Source organism: Aquarana catesbeiana, linkage group LG04 (assembly GCF_042186555.1).
Source record: "Aquarana catesbeiana isolate 2022-GZ linkage group LG04, ASM4218655v1, whole genome shotgun sequence".
Lineage (NCBI taxonomy): Eukaryota > Metazoa > Chordata > Amphibia > Anura > Ranidae > Aquarana > Aquarana catesbeiana.
Window position 1 is genome coordinate 386,018,976 of NC_133327.1, and position 19,366 is coordinate 386,038,341.

At 45.2% G+C, this 19,366-nt stretch overlaps 1 protein-coding gene across 5 annotated transcripts in view; it reads right to left on the bottom strand.

Annotated features, from left to right (window-relative positions):
* FAM184A (family with sequence similarity 184 member A) overlaps positions 1-19,366 on the bottom strand; it is a 434,097-nt gene that overhangs the window by 399,647 nt on the left and 15,084 nt on the right. For 3 of the 5 annotated variants that reach the window (XM_073627164.1, XM_073627165.1, XM_073627167.1), the window contains exon 1: positions 13,871-14,256. In XM_073627164.1, coding sequence (XP_073483265.1) covers positions 13,871-14,050 — 180 coding nt within the window. In that variant the 5' untranslated portion in view covers positions 14,051-14,256. Of the gene's footprint in view, positions 1-13,870; positions 14,257-19,366 lie in introns of those variants that run through there. The other 2 variants (XM_073627163.1, XM_073627166.1) reach the window with 2 other exon arrangements.

A 19,366-nucleotide genomic window follows, 5' to 3' on the forward strand; every position in this document is an offset into this window, starting at 1 on the left:
TGAAGCCTTCAATCCTGAGTGCAGGTCTTACTGGAGACCTGCAGGCTGTGTAAGTGTGCAGGTGTGCATGCTCATTATAAAGAAGGACTTGACCATAGTGCAGAGCTCCCGTCAGGAGACAGGCATACTCCCTTTAGGTGAGGTGCTCTACACAGGAGACAGCACTCCATATTGGAGGAGAGCTTCCTAAAAATGGCCATGCATGGATTGAAATTTGGCAGGTTCGCCGGATGCCAAATATCAATCTATGGGTGGCCTCTGTGGTTGAATAGAAGTCAATCTACTGGTCAACGTCTGTTCAACAACCCTGTTGGTATTTTTTTTTTTCGCTTGATCAGTGCTGCAGGCAATAGGCTGCAGTTCTGATCGGTGTATTCTGATATCAGGGAGTCTCCTTGCTTTTAGAATACAAACACACAGTTGAGAAGATTCCCCTATACACCTCAAATTTGTGGATGGGGGAATCAGGTCAATTTTCTTCGTTCGACCCTCTGGTTGAACAAAAGAAACTGACTCATGTATGGCCAGCCTTACCTACAGGACTGAAATTGTCAGGACAGCTAAGTCTCTTGGACTGGGTGAGCTGAGACTACTAGATGGGTCAAGGGGACTGAAGGGGTTTGCAAGTCTCAGAGTAGACAGCCTGGGGTGCCTGGAGATCTCTTATTCAGAGGCCAGTGATTGGGCCCATGCTGCAAGAGAGCTGTAACTACATGCTGAGTGAGTCATTGAGACCAGGGAGCCAAGAGATTTGGGTGAGATGCTCTGAGGGACCAGTGGATAGACCAGTTGTGCTGCTGAAAAGGGAGCGAGGTGGCTTAGCGATTTTCATCATCTGCTTTGTTGTTGAAAGTATACCTTGCATGGGCAACTGTTTTAGTGGACTTTGTGTGTTTAGTAAAAGTAGTCTAGCAAGCTTTGAACAACGGTTCAGACTGGTCTTAAAGTCTAAAAAATGCATTTACCATTTAGTTAACACCCCCTGAATATCTCACTACAGAGAACCCAAATGTAGCCCTTTAAGTTATGTAAGAACCTCTGATTTGCATACCTCTAGATAAACTGAGAGTATTAAAATCATACCTGTACACTTATTGTCATACTTTAAAAAGGCATCAGCCATTAGGTTACTGGCAGGTAGGAATTCTCCTTCTACAATGGGTGCAAATAATAATGAAAACCTACAAGTTCATGTGAAGTTTTTGATGAAATGTAGATGTAGATGTAGATGTCTGTCTTTAGAAGAAAAAGTAAAAAGTGGCACCATGGAGAGGTCTAAGAAAGAGAGTTTAAAAACCACCTTACCACAGCTCATGCAATAATTGCTCACATGACACAATGGAGGAATGCATATGTATGATGGTTTTCCTTAAAGGGTAACTCCACTTTTGCTGGGAAAAAAAATAGAAAATAAAGAAAAAAAAATATAGCCCATATGATTGCGACACTAATCATTTTGTAATTGAATGTTATTAAAAATTACCTTTCCTTTTCAATCTGCAGCCAATGTAATTTTCTGAGAATACATTGCAACATGGCTACCTGGAGTTTTCTGTACACAGAGTGTGTACTGACCACTCCCCAGAAACATCATTTCCTGCTTGTGTGATTGGCTCACCAATTTTCCCAGAAACCTCTGCCTAAGATACAAATCAGATTTCAGGCATCCCTTTCAACAAAAATTTCATTTTTTGAGAGATGTTTTCAATAGGAACCCGTATAAAGGGATGCAGGTCCAGCATTTCCTCATTAGTGCCCTGTAGCTCCACACCTGACAGTTAATTATGAAACCACTCCCATTAGACCTACTCAGAATAGAGGCACAGAGAAACACACAGAGATTTCTTCAGAATAACAAAAGGTAGGAATCTGTAACAAAGTTTGTTATAATCCTTGCAATGTGCATTGATTACCCAGAGGGGAATGTTTTTTTTCCCTAACAAAAGTGGAGTTACGCTTTAAGTACGAGATTTGGAATGTTGTAATGAGCACAGGGTTAACAAAAAGAAGAAGAAAAAAAACGCTAAACCCCTCACCTTCAGGATTCAAAACACCCCTTTAAAAAAGGACAAGATAAGCAAATACCAAGTTATTGATAGTTTCCAAACATGAATGGAACACCAATCACTACATGAATAACAGATAAACCAGTTTCAATACCATTATTACATGTTAAATGATATTTTATATGCTCTCATTATTTGAAGATGACTTTCTTAAGGTAACAAAAATAGCAATGTAGTTTGCATAGACATGCATTAGCATTATCGCCTGGCGGAGCTTCAGAATTGCAAAACTGACCATGCTCCCATGCGGCCTGCCTGACAAATTAAGTTTTGTGTGTGTGTGTGTGTGTGTGTGTGTGTGGGGGGGGTCAATTACAAGAACTTATCTCCTATATGGCTCTGCATGCAGTAGCTGAAAGCCAGCTTCTCCTCCTTTCTCTCCCATGGCTTTCAGCTGCTGCATGCAGAGCCATACAGGGGATTAGTTCTTGTCATTGCCCCTCTCCCCCCCGCAACACCAATCACTCCCTCCTGTGCACTCAGGCATCAAATTCCCATCCACCAGCCCCTTCCTTATGAGTGAACAGGAAGGATATGAAGAGCTCTTCCTGTTCATTAATTCTGTGCTGCTGAAGCTGCAGAAAGGAACCAAGGAATGTGTTTCCACTCTCCCTTTTTCTGTCTTAAAAGTGAGACTTCAGAGGTGTTATTAAACCCCTAATAGTTCACCTATTATTTCACCAAAGGACCCCCTCCCCGGTAAACAAGCATTGTGAAAAAATAAATAAAAAAAAAAAGAAAAGAATGCAACAGATAATAAAATGTAAAAATAATTAAAAATGTAAAAAATTATTTAAAAAATGAAGGGCTCATTCACACAGGTTCTCTAGCTCATATAGTTTGAATGAGTGGTTTGTTTTTGTGGATGGAGCCATCTGTTACTCTATGGGGATGCAGCAGCCGTATGAACACAGTCGCATATCTTAATCTGACAGTTGTGCAGGTGTAGGTGGTGCCCCAAATGCATGTGCTTGGGGTCGTACACCTACATCCACATGCCTTTCAAGTTAGGGCCTGCAGCTTTGTTCGAAGTTGCTGCTGTGCCCCAATAGCATAACATAGGTTACCTGCACAAAAAATCTGGTTCCCAATATACATGAAACAGCACCCATGTGAATGAGTTTTATTTTTTATGTAAAAATGTGGACAGTTTCTCCAAAATCTTTTGAAATACCCTCTCAATATGTAAATAAAGATCTGAAATAACTCTTTAGCCACTTAGAATATCTTGGTGCATGGTGGAAGTATCTTGGTCCGTGGTGGAAGCAGCGGGTGGTAGCAGGGGCCCCAGGTCAACTTTTGCATCATGGCCCACAAGTTTCAAGCTATGCCTCTGATTACTGCCATGTGTGCCAGCGCAGAGATGAGAAAGATCTTGCTCTGACCGGTTGTGCCATAAGAGAAATGCTTTTGAACTTTGCTTACACTGTGCCAGCAGGGAAATGGGAAAGATCTCCCACTGAGCAGCTCTGCCATGAGAAGCGTGGTGGCACTTCTCTTTCACTGTGAATCTACAGGCAGGGAGATGATGCGGCTGTGGGGTGATCAAAAAGATCTCTTCTCTGAATGGCAGAGTGCTGCAAGGGAGAGTGGTATTGGCTTTACAATCACGATGCCTAGCAGGAGCTCACATGACTATACCCTAAGCTCCCTGATTGGTTGGAAAGCCAGTATCATGAAACTTCTGCAAAGAGAGGTAAGAAAATGATAACAGGGTGTGGATCCCTGATCCTTTATCCCCATTTTCCCTCCCAAGTTGTTCCAAACTATATCTAACCATTTCCTGCCCAACATCATATGACGTCACAGACTTTGAGTGGTGATATCCGAATGATGCCTGCAGTTACAGGCATCATTTAGATATGTTCTTTGAAAGCCGGCGATTCCTTTCACCGTAAGAGTGATCATAGCGGCTGTTCAGCCGCTTGGTCGTTCTAACAGGTGGTGGGACACGACACCCTCTGGTGCTTCTACCGACTCACCCGTGCGATCGGTGAGCCGGAGAAGGAACCGACCCATGCCGGATGTTGATGATAGATTTCCGGTGGTCTCCAAAGTCTCTATGATCGTTCGGAGGCCGAGCGCGATGTTATGATGTCACGCCCAGCCTCTGCATTTGAAAAAATGCTGCCGCCTCAGCTGGGAAACTGAGCTCTTTTTTTTTTTTCTTTCAGGCTTCCCAGCCTAGAGGTGAGATCTGGGAACTTTTAAACCACAGATCTCACTGTAAAGAGGACCGATCATGTCATATTCCTATTACAAGGGATGTTTACATTCCTTGTAATAGGAATAAAAGTGATCAAAAAAACATGTAAAAAGAAAGTAATCAAAATAGAAAAATAGTAAAATTAACAATGAAAAAAAATTAAAAATGTAAAGAGCCCGCATATGTAAACAGCTATTGCATACATAGGTCGTGCCCACATATGTAGACGGCGTTCAAACCCCACATGTGAGGTATCACCGCGAACGTTAGAGCGAGAGCAATAACTCTAGCGCAAGACCTCCTCTGTAACTCTAAACAGGCAACCTGTAAAAAAAATAAAGTGTGGCCTATGGGGATTTTGAAATACCAAGTGTGCGCAATTTTAAAGCGTGACATGTTAGGTATCCATTTACTCGGCGTAACATCATCTTTCACATTATGTAAAAAAATTGGGCTAACTTTACTGTTGTTTGAAAAATTGCTGCCCAAACACTGTGCAATGACCACCATTTTATTTCCTAGGGTCTCTGCTAAAAAAAAAAATATATAATGTTTGGGGGTTCTGAGTAATTTTCTAGCAAAAAAAAAAAAAAAATGATTTTTACATGTAGAAGAGAAGTATCAAAATTGGTCCAGTAGGCAAGTAGTTAAGTTCATGCAGATGCAATGCAGGTATTATCGCTGCAACATCTGACCTTTTTTACCTGCCTAGCTTTGTTTATGTTAATAGGTAGTTCAATTAAATGTTTTAATACATTAAAAAAAATCAAGTGTTTGTTTACATTGATAAGTGTGTGTCTGTGTGTGTTTGAGTTTTGGCGTGCACGCCCTAATGCAATAGGCTGTGCACATCTATAGAAGGTGATAAAATTTAGAGAAAAAAAAACAGCAATGTCCATGAACTGTGATCTTTTCTGCCAAATATTGATACTGATGATCCACGGAAAGACAAGCAAAGCCCTACTGAAGCAGCTGCCAATTGCATGCTTTTTGACCCTGTAATGGCAGCTGGATTAATTCCCTGAGTCAGTCACTCTGCTGATGAATTCTAAAAGCTGTAGCTGGAGATGACATTTCCAGCAATTCTTAATAAACATTTCTAACCCATACATGAAATTTTGCTTTGCAGACAAAAGCTAGTGTTTTCTCCTTTCCCTGGTATGCTCATTAGAAACAAACTGGCGCTTTGAATGTAAATCATATTTTATAACATTGATATCTGTGGATACCTAAGTAGCATACATAAATTTCCTTCTAGTGAAATTGTTATGAGATTTGCTAACCTGCTAAACACTGCTCTTGAGGTCTAATTTAATTGGAACATTGGCCAATCATATGCCTATCAAGGGCACAGCAACAATATCCTTGTAATTAGAGAAGAGCAAACAGTGTCAAATTCTATCAGATCATCTCTTCTAACTTTGTTTCCAGCAAAAAAATTGCAAATGTTACCTTCTATGAATTTTAATTTGTAACAAAATTATTTTTAATTTGCTTTTAAAAATGGCATTTTTAAACATATTTTAAAACAATCTTCTAATTCTGGACCATCTTGGTCTCTTTTGGTTTCCCAAAAAAAAAAAAAGTATACTCACCTAGGTGGATGAGGCATCGATCTAATGCTGCATCTGTCCCCAGTCGCCTCTACACTGAGAACTGACGGATCAAACATCCCTGACCAGTCATTTCTCCTCTCCACTCTGAGCAGAGAGCCGTGGCTCTCTGCTCTGCCCCTCCAGCACTCACTGGACTGCTGAGCTGTGCAGGGAGAGGGAGGGGCTTGCTCAGCCACCCAGCGGCTCACCGAGAGGCTGAGCAAGCTGCCGGTCTGGGCTGCTGGGTGGATCCCTGCTGTAAAGTTGGGATCGTTCCAGCGCCTAGACCGGATGAGTGATGTCAACCAACAGCAGGCTTTAGCCTGCTGTCAGCTAAAAACGGGTCACAGGGGTGCAGAACGAACTGCACTTCTGTGATCCATAGGAGAAGTAGGGCTAAAAAAGCTTTGGCCCAACTTCTCCTTTAAGGCTTCCTTCACACGTAGTGTATGTGCATTGTGTTGGCATTTGAAAGGCGCCCCAATGCACATATACAGTACAAAGCAAAACACCCATCAGGCTTTTATTGCTGTCTGTGCCCCTATTTGGGAGATTCACCATGTCTATTTGTTTCCTGGAATCATCGAAAGTGAAAGAATATCCCAAATGTTAGGTCACCCCCCAGTTCAGTAACAGAGTCGAAATCTTCCAAATGAAACACTAGTTCTTGTGACCTTGGTGACAGCCAGGGATTTTCTCACTTTGTAGGGATTTCCTATCACTTTCTGTTTTGACATATGGAAAAAGAAGTAAAGTGAATTTCTCCAATGTGACACAGATGGCAACAAAAAATCTGCAGTGATTATAAACCTCCCTTTCCCTATCCAAAAAGAACTAAAGGCAATTTTTTTTTCAATTTTATTGTGAAGTCATTAGAAAAAAGCTGAGAGTTCAGTACCTGTGTTATGAATTTTAAAGATGTATTCACATGGACTAGCAGGGCTATACAGCTTGTCTGTCCATGCAGAACTCTGTGCCCAGAAGAAACAGATGTTGGGTATAGCTGGTAAATACAGATTCAAGCATATACAGTACACACGTACAGGTACTGATGTATGCCCCTGGATGCAGACTGTCTGTGCTCAAGGATGTACGTATATACACATGCATGTGTTTACACAAGTACAGCCATTGATTTCCATGGATAGCTCAAAATTAAACCTGTGGCTTCTGGGCTGGGAAATACAATCCAATTTTGCATTGCATGGTCCTAGGCGGAGAAATGACCATACAATGCAATTTTGCATTGTATGGTCTAGGCGCCAGTGTGCATGAGGCTTTATAGTTCATTTTGGTGACAACCTGAGTAGGAAAGCCTATCCCCTGCCAGCAGCTTCAGAGTAGGATGTTTTCCCTTTGCATGGAAGCAGAGGGACCCTTTGCAGATGACTGACACATTCCCTACAGAGTGAAATCTATAGCTCTGCAGTCAGCAAAGCTCATGCTCCCCACTGACTGGAGAGTTTTGAATCAGCGGGGGTGCGTTGGATCTGTGCAAAAACAAACACTGCTTCCCAACAGAGAGCAAGTATCCCACTCTGCAGCTGCTGGCTAGACACAGGCTGTATTCTTCAGGCTGTGGTTGCTAATTTTAACTGAGGGTTCAACTGGGTTTTTACTCCTGCTCATGTTATTTTTGTCTTGCACCTATCATTCGGGAAAAAAAGCGAGAGAAACTCTTCCCAATTACAAATTACAAGTTTTATTATGATCTTCACATTCCCGTTACTGATGCCAAGTTAAAGTGGAGTTCCACCCAAAAGTGGAACTTCCGCTTTTCCGGTTCCACCCCCCCCTCCAGTGTCACATTTGGCACCTTTCAAGGGGGAGCAGATACCTGTCTAATACAGGTATTTTGCTCCCACTTCTGGCCATAGATACCCGAGCCACTGGCGGGTATCTACTCCACTTACCGTCCCCCCCCCCGCTGTCTTCTGGGATACACACGGGTCCCAGAACACAGCAGGGACCAGTGGGATAGCGCAGCGAGAGTTGCACATGTGCAGTAGGGAACCAGGAAGTGAAGCCTTATCAAGGATGGCGGCGGCAGCACCCGACAGCCGAGGGATAGATCGGCTTCGGGTGCCGACATCGTAGGCGCCCTGGACAGGTAAGTGTCCTTATTTTAAAAGTCAGCAACTACAGTATTTGTAGCTGCTGACATTCAAAGAAAAAAAAAGAAAAAAAATCGCCCAAACTCCGCTAAAAGAGAGGAAGTAAGGGTTAAGGCTGAGTTCACACTGGTATGCTGTGTTTTTGGTGTAGCGCGATTGTATGCATGTTTTACATGTGTTGTTAAGCGTGTTCCCATTGACTTCTATTAAAACACGTGTTTTCATGAAAACTTGTCAAAGTCCTGCATGCGGCATCTTTGAAGCACTTTAAGAAAATGCGCTTTCTAATAGAAGTCAATGTTAATGCACCTGAAAACGCGAGTAAAACGTGCATACAATCGTGCTGTGCCCAGAACACAGTGCACCAGTGTGAACATTTATGCCAATATAATGCTGCGCTATCCAAATTTAATCATATAGTAATCGTACTAAATCCTAATTAATACTGACTGCAGTTAAATAGTGGTGGTAAAATATTCCATTCCTATGTAAAAAATCTAGTGAACATAATTGCAGTGACAACCTGTAAATTACATAAATCTATCTAAAAGTGCATCAATATACAATAATCAATATAGAAATAAAGTGACCCGTGTTTAAAATGCTCTTGTGCCAAACTAATTCATGCATTAATCTGTGTCCACAGAATCGCAACATAAAGTCCATCCATAACTACTCCATTATTCTGGTACTCATTGCAGATGATAAAACAGATGATAAAACAATAAAGTGCTCATGTCCACTCTTGTGCCCCCCCCCCCTTTGGTTTATGCGCTCACCTTGGAGCGTGTGACCTTGCACCTAAGCTCGGTCAAAACATGCTTTCAAATCACCTCTGGGTTTATGGTCAGCATTTAGATCCTTGGATGGTTGCTTGCAACAATATTCATATGGAAAACAGGGGAAACTGGATAGTGTATTACCGTTTTATTTAAAATGACAATATTCCCTATATTAGGGCACTCACATTCACCAGTGTGAACAGCTTAAGTGGGGACACAGACAACAGTTTTATTTTACAGATGTTTAACCCCTCCATAATCTTTAAAAAAAAAAGCGTCAGCTTTAACGTGACCCTGTAATTTTGGTGTTTAACCTAAACTAAACCCAGTCTGTAAAAGAAACACAAATGCTGTATACTTTCTGGCATCCCATGTCTCCAAACCTCATTACAGATTTTAAGCTGCTGCAAGCATCTGTCATTTCTGGGTGTGTCAAATAACTACTCCGCCTACCATGCACTGTGGTTCCTCCTTCCATCTCCAATGTAATCACAGATTTTTTTGCAACAGAGGCTAGGTTCACACTGAAGAACGGAGGTGCGTCTCCATTCACTGTTTCAGGTCCGATTTCAGCCTGGATTTTTGGCTGAATTTGGACCTGAAATGGACCAGAAGACGCACAGGACTCCTGTGCACTTCGCACCAGAGCCGCTCCAGAGATGTGTGAACCGGCTCCTTAAAGAGCCAGTCACAATCTTCTGACATGCAAATTGAATGCAGAGAAACCCACATCCAATTCGCACTGGTGTGAACCCAGCCAGGAGGAGAAACAGCATGCAGCGGGGAGGCAAGAATTTAAGACACCTGGATGTGTTGATAATGTGCAGCTGCTAGAGATCTGCAAGACGGTGGAGTTTTTAGGATACGAGTCACTGAAAAGCTAAGAGCTTATTTTACAAGCTGGCTTTAGTTTACCATTTTAACGTTTAATTAGACATCATATTAACTCAGTCGCTTTAAAGCTGAAAGTGATATTAAAGTCTTGTTTTTTTTTGTTCACAAATAACAACCATGTTATACGTACCCGCTCTGTGCATTTAGAGAAGCCTTTGTATTTTGTGAATGTGTTCACCTAATACAAAGGCTCCTGTGAATGAGCAGGAGGGGAGAAAGAGTGGGCATAGCAGCTACAGGGACTATTTTGTTTGAGATGCAGTCCTTAGAAGGATCAGCGCCGCTCTCTGAGAACTACAGCAATAGCTGTCTTCCGGAAGTACTAAAACGCTGTCAAATATAAATAACCGCATTAAGCTCTGGAGGTGTCATGCACCTCGCTGGACTCAACTCATAGTGTGCCCTCATTTTTTCAAATGAGCTGAATTCCTGGAATTCAGCTTTAAACACTGTTAGCCAAAAGAAGTAAATGCCCCCAACACATGTGATATTCTCTAATGATCCTCTGTATTTTGAATAAATAGTATCAAGCTGCTTACAGCAATTTAAATACATTAACCTAGAAAGCTATTAGAGCAGAGGTAAAAAGGTCAAGAATCATTGAACTCATTTTCTCCATCCTTTACAGATTGGGTAGCACGATGTATAATATTAAACATGTTGGTTTTGTGTTCTGCAATTACACTACATATGTTTAATTTAACATGCTGATGCATGGCCATATGTCACATTAGGTTACAAAAATACATAAATATAAAATAGCTATAACAATTATGTGTTACTATATTATATTTAAAATCCATTTTATTAAAACTATTCGGGCCCAGATTTATCCATGATTGCACAGGTTACGGATTTGTCTGCTATACTAAACAAATAGCCGCTAATAAGTGTTAATGCTCAGCACCCTTGATATATCTAGGTCATAGAATCTGACAGAATGATGTCAGAAAGTTAATGCTCAAAAACAACAAGTAACATAAATAAAAACATAGCACATTTTGAGTGTCCTTCCAAAATATATAATCCTATATTCAAATTTCTGACCTTTAGAATAGCATTTTTAAGGCATAAAACAAGCAATAGTGTTGGGTAAGACAGTTTTGCCTAATTATTATGTATAATAACAGAAAATCTACTTGACAAGATATGTACATTTGAGAAAAAAAGCCTTGAGCTGAACTTGATATGTCATTGAGGATGTCAGTGCAACGAGCATTTCCCTTCTGGCGAATGTGAATATATACATACAGCATCTCACAAAAGTGAGTGCACCCCTCACATTTTTGTAAATATTTTATTATATCTTTTCATGTGACATCACTGAAGAAATGACACTTTGCTCCAATGTAAAGTAGTGAGTGTACAGCTTGTATAACAGTGTAAATTTGCTGTCCCCTCAAAATAACTCAACACACAGCCATTAATGTCTAAACCACTGGCAACAAAAGTGAGTACACCACTAAGTGAAAATGTCCAAATTGGGCCCAAAGTGTCAATATTTTGTGTGACCACCATTATTTTCCAGCACTGCCTTAACCTTCCTGGGCATGGTGTTCACCAGAGCTTCACAGGTTGCCACTGGAGTCCTCTTCCACTCCTCCATGACGACATCACGGAGCTGGTGGATGTTAGAGACGTTGCGCTCCTCCACCTTCCATTTGAGAATGCCCCACAGATGTTTAATAGGGTTTAGGTCTAGAAACATGCTTGGACAGTCCATCACCTTTACCTTCAGCCTCTTTAGCAAAGCAGTGGTTGTCTTGGAGGTGTGTTTTGGGTCATTATCATGTTGGAATACTGCCCTGCGGCCCAGTCTCCAAAGGGAGGGGATCATGCTCTGCTTCAGTATGTCACAGTACATGTTGACATTCATGATTCCCTCAATGAACTGTAGCTCCCCACTCATGCAGCCCCAGACCATGACACTCCCACCACCATGCTTGACTGTAGGCAAGACACACTTGTCTTTGTACTCCTCACCTGCCGCCACACATGCTTGACACGATCTGAACCAAATACCTTTATCTTGCTTCCATCAGAACACAGGACATGGTTCCAGTAATCCATGTCCTTAGTCTGCTTGTCTTCAGTAAACTGTTTGCGGGCTTCCTTGTGCATCATCTTTAGAAAAGGCTTCCTTCTGGGATGGCAGCCATGCAGACCAATTTGATGCAGTGTGTCAGTGTGTGACAGGCTGACCTCCCACCCCTTCAACCTCTGCAGCAATGCTGGCAGCACTCATACCTCTATTTCCCAAAGACAACCTCTGTATATGACGCTAAGCACGTGCACTCAACTTCTTTGGTCGACCATGGTGAGGCCTGTTGTGAGTGAAACCTGTCCTGTTAAACCGCTGTATGGTCTTGGCCACCATGCTGCAGCTCAGTTTCAGGGTCTTGGCTATCTTCCTATAGCCTAGGCCATCTTTATGTAGAGCAACAATTCTTTTTTTCAGATCCTCAGAGAGTTCTTTGCCATGAGGTGCCATGTTGAACTTCCAGTGACCAGTATGAGAGAGTGAGAGCTGTAACACCAGATTTAACGCACCTGCTCCCCATTCACACCTGAGACCTTGTAACACTAACAAGTCACATGAGACTGGGGAGGGAAAATGGCTAATTGGGCGCAATTTGGACATTTTAACTTAGGGGTGTACTCATTTTTGTTGCCAGCGGTTTAAACATTAATGGCTGTGTGTTGAGTTATTTTGAGGGGACAACAAATGTACACTGTTATACAAGCTGTACACTCACTGCTTTACATTGTATCAAAGTGACATTTCTTCAGTGTTGTCACATAAAAAGATATAATAAAATATTTACAAAAATGTGAGGGGTGTACTCACTTTTGTGAGATACTGTATGTGCAACCTTTTGTGCAGTTCAAGCCAAGCTTTTTGTGTATATGTTTTTTTTTTTAACACAGAATTTGTGTATATGTTTACCAAATAATGTATCCACAGTAATGCAGGCTGTAGATTGCATTAGACAATGCTGTAGAATAAAATAAGCAGAATCTGGAAAAGCCTTCTTGTCTTATATTGGCGGATATAAAGGACCAAGTACATGCCTCAATTCTATAGGCAGGCACTGACTGGTTCAGTGTGTACTCTGCATTCCAGCAAGCAAGCCAGGTGTGAAAGATAACATCCACAAGTTGTGCCCAGCATGAGGCACACATCAGGTACTGGTAGCCATATGAAGGTTCATACCTACTAACACTTCCGCATACACCATCAGTATATTGGTGAGTGTCATTCTTTTATCTTACTTCCAAAGCGACTTTGTATTTTGGCAAATGTCATCTAAAATATTTAACTGCGTTACAGTATATGACAGTCCGCAGCCATGCAAAAAGTATCATTTATTAAAATGAATATGTCACAATTCATTACAATCAACCATTTTAAGTAGTGCATGCAATGTTATACTTGTTGGCTATTTTTGGTCTTTTCTTGTCATATGCTGCTGTGCCTCTTAGAAATTCTTTGTCATAGGCATATGTAAATGGAAAGAAGATTAACTTATCAGACATTTCTTGACAAAAAAGAAGAAAAAAAGATGGCCCCCATCACTGAACCCTCCAAAAATTAGGAAACAGGTGTAGATTATTGACATATTACAGTAAATAAAAGAGAGATACTCTACGTGTAGAAGACAGGTCCAGATTATTAGCAGTGGTATATAGTGGGTGCACATGCAAAACCAAAAACCCAAAAGCCTGTCTAAGAATATAGGAATAACAGAAAAAAATAATTCATACTCAGATATGATTTGTAGGATATTTTAGGTATTACCACATGGGAAGAAAAGCATGTCTGCCCAAATGATATGTCACTAAAGTTATATTCAATTTACCTACAAACATAAAAAAACGAAAACCTATAAAGTATATGAATAGCTAAACCTGCAGAGTTAGCACATCTACCAAGAAGAACATGGCAGTAAGGTGTAGCTCAAATGTAAGCAGGTATTGCAGCACTACCATGTTACTGCATAAGTAAATCTAAGTTCCCCAAAGTAACTATACAATGCTATCAAGAAACTTATGAATGGCTCCCTTCCATACTGATTTCAAGCAATCTTGATTTTTAGGGTTGCATGCCTTGATCAGCATTATATCACAATGTATGATATTAGAAGGAAACAATTTGAAGGCCAACCTAAGCAAACATTCCAACATCATAGACCCATCAGCAACTGTCAATTACCTTGGTCAGCTGTGCTATCTTTTTGCTCATCTTAAGGTGCAGGTCTGCAGTGTACTCCATGTTCAAACCGGCTTGATGTGCCATCACACCAGAAGATGAGGGTACAAACTTGGCAGCACTGGCAGAAGCCCCTCCACCGTAATAATGCTGTTGCTGCTGCCAGCTCATCCCGGTCGCCATCTTCAGGGCTTTAAATCCCTCTCACCTCCCCCTAAAAAGCAGCGAGAGAGGATAGGAAATTGTTGACACTCCAGAGACAATAAAACCACAATGGGAGATGAATTAAGAAAGAGCAATGTGCTGATGTGCAGCCTGAGGGATGTGACTGTGCAGTGACTGAGGCAAGCGTTGCTCGCTCCCCCTCCCCACGCTGTGTGTGAGGATAACACAGACTCCGTGAGTAGGAAGATCCAATGAAAGAGTAGGAAATGATTAAGGGGATGTACAAGACTAGAATGGGATGTGTATTTGTACTCTAAATACATTTTAACATATGTAACATCAAATGACATATTGGCAGAACATATGCAGACAACTTGTAATACCTATAATCATCTGAAATATATTCTTCATTATTTTAAATGTATAAAAAATAGAACACGCTAGGGTTTACATGGGCACATTTTAGAACAATTAAACTCTGCAAATAGAGTGCTTTTATCAAACATCCCAAACATAGCCACATTTCTCCTTACTGTGCAAGGAAATTGCAAAATGTATGTATGTCAAGCGTTCATTTATTATTGAATTACTAAAAATCAAAACACATCTTGAGAGGGTTCATAAACTGTTGCCCACAATTGCCCAGGGTTGTTGTTAGAAATTATGAGGCCCTGTACAGCCTACCTGACAGGATACCTACAAGCTGCTTTACAGGCTACCTGACAGGACCCCCCTTTTTAAAGTAGTGCTGCTTGTACCCCACTATTGGCAGCCTTGCTACCCCCAAACACCACCATTTACTCTGCTGCCCTAGGCTCTGGCACACCAGTCATGTATCTTTAGGATAAATACAGGTATGGCGGTATGGCCATGTGGTACTTGAGTAACAGTGGTATAATGCATAACAGTTAGCTGAAAGGTGTCCAAAATGGCAAGCTGAAGGTGTGAGCCTCTTGGCCCGGCAAAGCAGACATACAGTAAGCTTGAAGAAAGCATGCATTGGCGGAACACATCCTAACAGTCATCCCCATGGCTGTGAATGAACCCAAAGGGCTGTGTGAGCGCTGTTGCTTGGAGAGGGTGAGGGCTGTGGACCGGTGGAGGGGGGGATGAGGGTTGTGAACCAGAGGAGAAAGGGGTTAGGGTTGTGGACCAAAGGAGGAGGATATGAGGGCTGTGGACCAAAGGAGGAGGATATGAGGGCTGTGGACAAGAGAAGGTGAAGGCTGTGGACCAAAGAAGGAGAGGGGTGAATCAGGGCTCTGTTTCTGGCAGCAGTCAAAAGGTTGCAATGTTCCCCACTTGCTTCCTTGTTTAAATGCACAAAGCTCCATCTGCCAACCACCCTGTCTCTTACCACCCTGTGTCCAGGATAGGTGGTCCCAATCCCTGAAGATGCCTCTGCTGTTTTAATTTAAGCATCCAGGATAAAGAGGGAGAGACTAGAGGGGCCAAAGCATGTATAGGCAGGAGATTAGACATCCAGCTGGGGCTCTAAAATACCCCCCCCCCCCCCCCACTGAGTCAATGAGGTCCAGACCAGGTACTGGGCGACTAGCTGTACCCCTCTATCGGCAGACTGCCCTGTGCTGCCACTGGCCCTTCTAGTCAGTCCACACATTATGACCCCCTTACTAGAGGGTAAGAACTGATTTCCAAGCATCCTCTTACATCCATATTGTACAGAGTATCCGGAAAGTACAGTATTCCCATTGCTTCACTTTTTACACATTTTATGTTACAGCCTTATACCAAACTGGATTAAATTAATTCTTCTCAAAGTTCTACAAACAATACCCCATAATGACAACGTGAAAAAAGTTTGTTTTAAATATTTGCAAATGTATTAAAAATAAAAAACAAAACAAGATGTTTCTACAACTTGATTGGAGTCCACCTGTGGTAAATTCAATTGATTGGACATGATTTGGAAAGGCACACACCTGTCTATATAAGGTTCCACAGTTAACAGTGCATGTCAGAGCACAAACCAAGCCATGAAAGTCCAAGGCATAGATCTGGGGAAGGATACAAAAAAATTTCTGCAGCATTGGAGGTCCCAATGAGCACAGTGGCCTCCATCATCCGTAAATGGAAGTAGTTTGCAACCACCAGGACTTTTCCTAGATCGGGCCACCTGGCCAAACTGAGCGATCGGGGAAGAAGGGTCTTAGTCAGGGAGGCGACCAAGAACCCGATGATCACTCTGACAGAGCTTCGGCATTTCTTTGTGGAGAAAGGAGAACAACTATCACTGCAGCACTCCACCAGTCAGGTCTGTATGGTAGAGTGGCCAGACGGAAGCCACTTCTCAGTAAAAGGCACATGAAAGCCTGCTTGGAGTTTGCCACAATGCACCTGAAGGACTCTCAGACCATGAGAAACAAAGTTCTCTGGTCTGATGAAACAAAAATTGAACTCTTTGGCCTGAATGGCAAGCGTCATGTATGGAGGAAACCAGGCACCACTCTTCACCTGGCCAATACCATCCCTACAGAGAAGCATGGTGGTGGCAGCATCATGCTGTGGAGATGTCTTTCAGCGGCAGGAACTAGGAGACTAGTCAGGATGAAGGGAAAGATGAATGCAGCAATGTACAGAGACATGCTTGATGAAAACCTGCTCCAGAGCGCTCTGGACCTCAGACTGGGGCGAAGGTTCATCTTCCAACAGGACAAGAACCCTAAGCACACAGCTAGGATAACAAATTAGTGGCTATGGGACAACTCTGTGAATGTCCTTGAATGGCCCAGCCGGAGCCCAGACTTGAACATGATTGAAGATCTCTAGAGAGATCTGAAAATGGCTGTGCATCAGGGGCGGACTGACAACTCATGGGGCCCCCGGGCAATAGAAGATCATGGGGCCCCCTGTGTCTCCGCCCACATGCAAGCCGCACCTACACAAAGCCCCCACTTACATGGGGCACACAGTAAGGCACATCACATGGCACACTGCAGAGCACGGGGCACATCATGGGGCACAGGGCATGGGGCACACAGTAGGGCACATCACAGGACACATAATGGGGCACCCAGCAGGGTTTATTATGCTGTACACATCAGGGCACATTATTGAGCACAGCATGGTGCATCACAGAGGGTACAGGGCACATCAGTGGGTACACAGCGGGGCACATCACAGAGCACATCAGGAGATACACAGCAGGGAGCGTGCTGCACATCACAGGGCATGTGGCAAATAGTAGGGCACACAGCAGGGCACACAGTAGGGCACATCCTTGGGAACAGGACACAGGCGGTACACATCAGGGCACACATCCCAGGGCATGGGGCACACAGAGCACATTACAGGGCACACAGTAGAGCACAACAGGCGGTACACAGCAGGGGCACATCACAAGGCACATCACAGGGCAAGGGGCACAGAGTAGGGCACATAAGGGGGGTACACTAGCAGGGCACATCACAGGCCATGGGGCACGCAGTAGGGCAAATAGCAGGGCACAAACCAAAACACAGGGCACACAGTAGAGCACTGGGATCCTCCAGACTTAAGACAGTGTCTTTCAGGGTAGCCATCAGGGGGGAAGGCGACACAGTGGGGGTGGAGGACACAGGGAGACACCATGGGGGGGGGGTTGGAGGGCACAGGGGGACACTGTAGGTGGGTGGAGGGCACAGGGGGACACTGTGTGTGAGTGGCACAGGGAGACACCATGGGGGGGGCACAGGGGGTCACTGTGGGGAGGTGGGGGGCACTGTGGGGAGGTGGAGTGCACAGGGGGACACTGTGGGGAGGTGGAGGGCACAGGGGGACACTGTGGGAAGGTGGGGGGGGCACAGGGGGACACTGTGGGGAGGTGGAGGGCACAGGGGGGCACTGTGGGGAGGGGGGAGGTGGGGGGCACAAGGGGGCACTGTGGGGGGCACATGGGGACACTGTGGGGAGGTGGGGGGGAACAGGGGGGCACTGTGGGGAGGTGAGGGCACAGGGGGGCACTGTGGGGAGGTGGGGGGCACAGGGGGACACTGTGGGGAGGTGGGGGCACAGGGGGGCACTGTGGGGAGGGGGGAGGTGGGGGGCACAAGGCGGCACTGTGGGGAGGTGGGGGGCACATGGGGACACTGTGGGGAGGTGGGGGGGCACAGGGGATCACTGTGGGGAGGTGGGGGGCACAGGGGGTCACTGTGGGGAGGTGGGGGGCACTGTGGGGAGGTGGGGGGCACAGGGGGACACTGTGGGGAGGTGGGGGTCACTGTGGGGAGGTGGGGGGGCACAGGGGGACACTGTGGGGAGGTGGGGGTCACTGTGGGGAGGTGGGGGGCACAGGGGGTCACTGTGGGGGTGGAGGGCACACAGGGGGGCACTGTGGGGAGGTGGGGGGCACAGGAGGACACTGTGGGGAGGTGGGGGGTACAGGGGGACACTGTGGGGAGGTGGAGGGCACTGTGGGGAGCACAGGGGGGCACTGTGGGGAGGTGGGGGCACAGGGGGTCACTGTGGGGAGGTGGGGGGCACAGGGGGACACTGTGTGGAGGTGGGGGTCACTGTGGGGCACAGGGGGACACTGTGGGGAGGTGGGGGGCACAGGGGGTCACTGTGGGGGGTGGAGGGCACAGGGGGCACTGTGGGGAGGTGGGGGGCACAGGAGGACACTGTGGGGAGGTGGGGGGCACAGGGGGACACTGTGGGGAGGTGGGGGTCACTGTGGGGAGGTGGGGGGCACAGGGGGACACTGTGGGGAGTTGGGGGTCACTGTGGGGAGGTGGGGGGCACAGGGGGTCACTGTGGGGGTGGAGGGCACACAGGGGGGCACTGTGGGGAGGTGGGGGGCACAGGAGGACACTGTGGGGAGGTGGGGGGCACAGGAGGACACTGTGGGGAGGTGGGGGGGCACAGGGGGGACACTGTGGGGAGGTGGGGGGCACAGGGGGACACTGTGGGGAGGTGGGGGGCACAGGGGGACACTGTGGGGAGGTGGGGGGCACAGGAGGACACTGTGGGGAGGTGGGGGGCACAGGGGGACACTGTGGGGAGGTGGGGGGCACAGGGGGACACTGTGGGTGGGAAGCTGTGCAGCAACTTTCTAATAGCAGCACGTGGTACAAGCTGCTGCACTTTCCTTCCTACATGCAGAGTAGCGCGGGAAGCGGCTGTATACAGACCTCTCGTGATGCGCTCCTCCTCCTCCTCGCCGGCCCCTCCTCTTTTCTGTCCATCCGAGGTGATGACAGATACAAGCACCTGGGGTGGACGGGAGGGAAGGAGGGGCCGGCGGGGAGGAGGAGGAGCGCATCACGAGGTGTGTGTATACACTGCAGTCTCTTAGCAGTGAGCAGAGACCCGATCAGCCCGTCAATCACAGCTAGC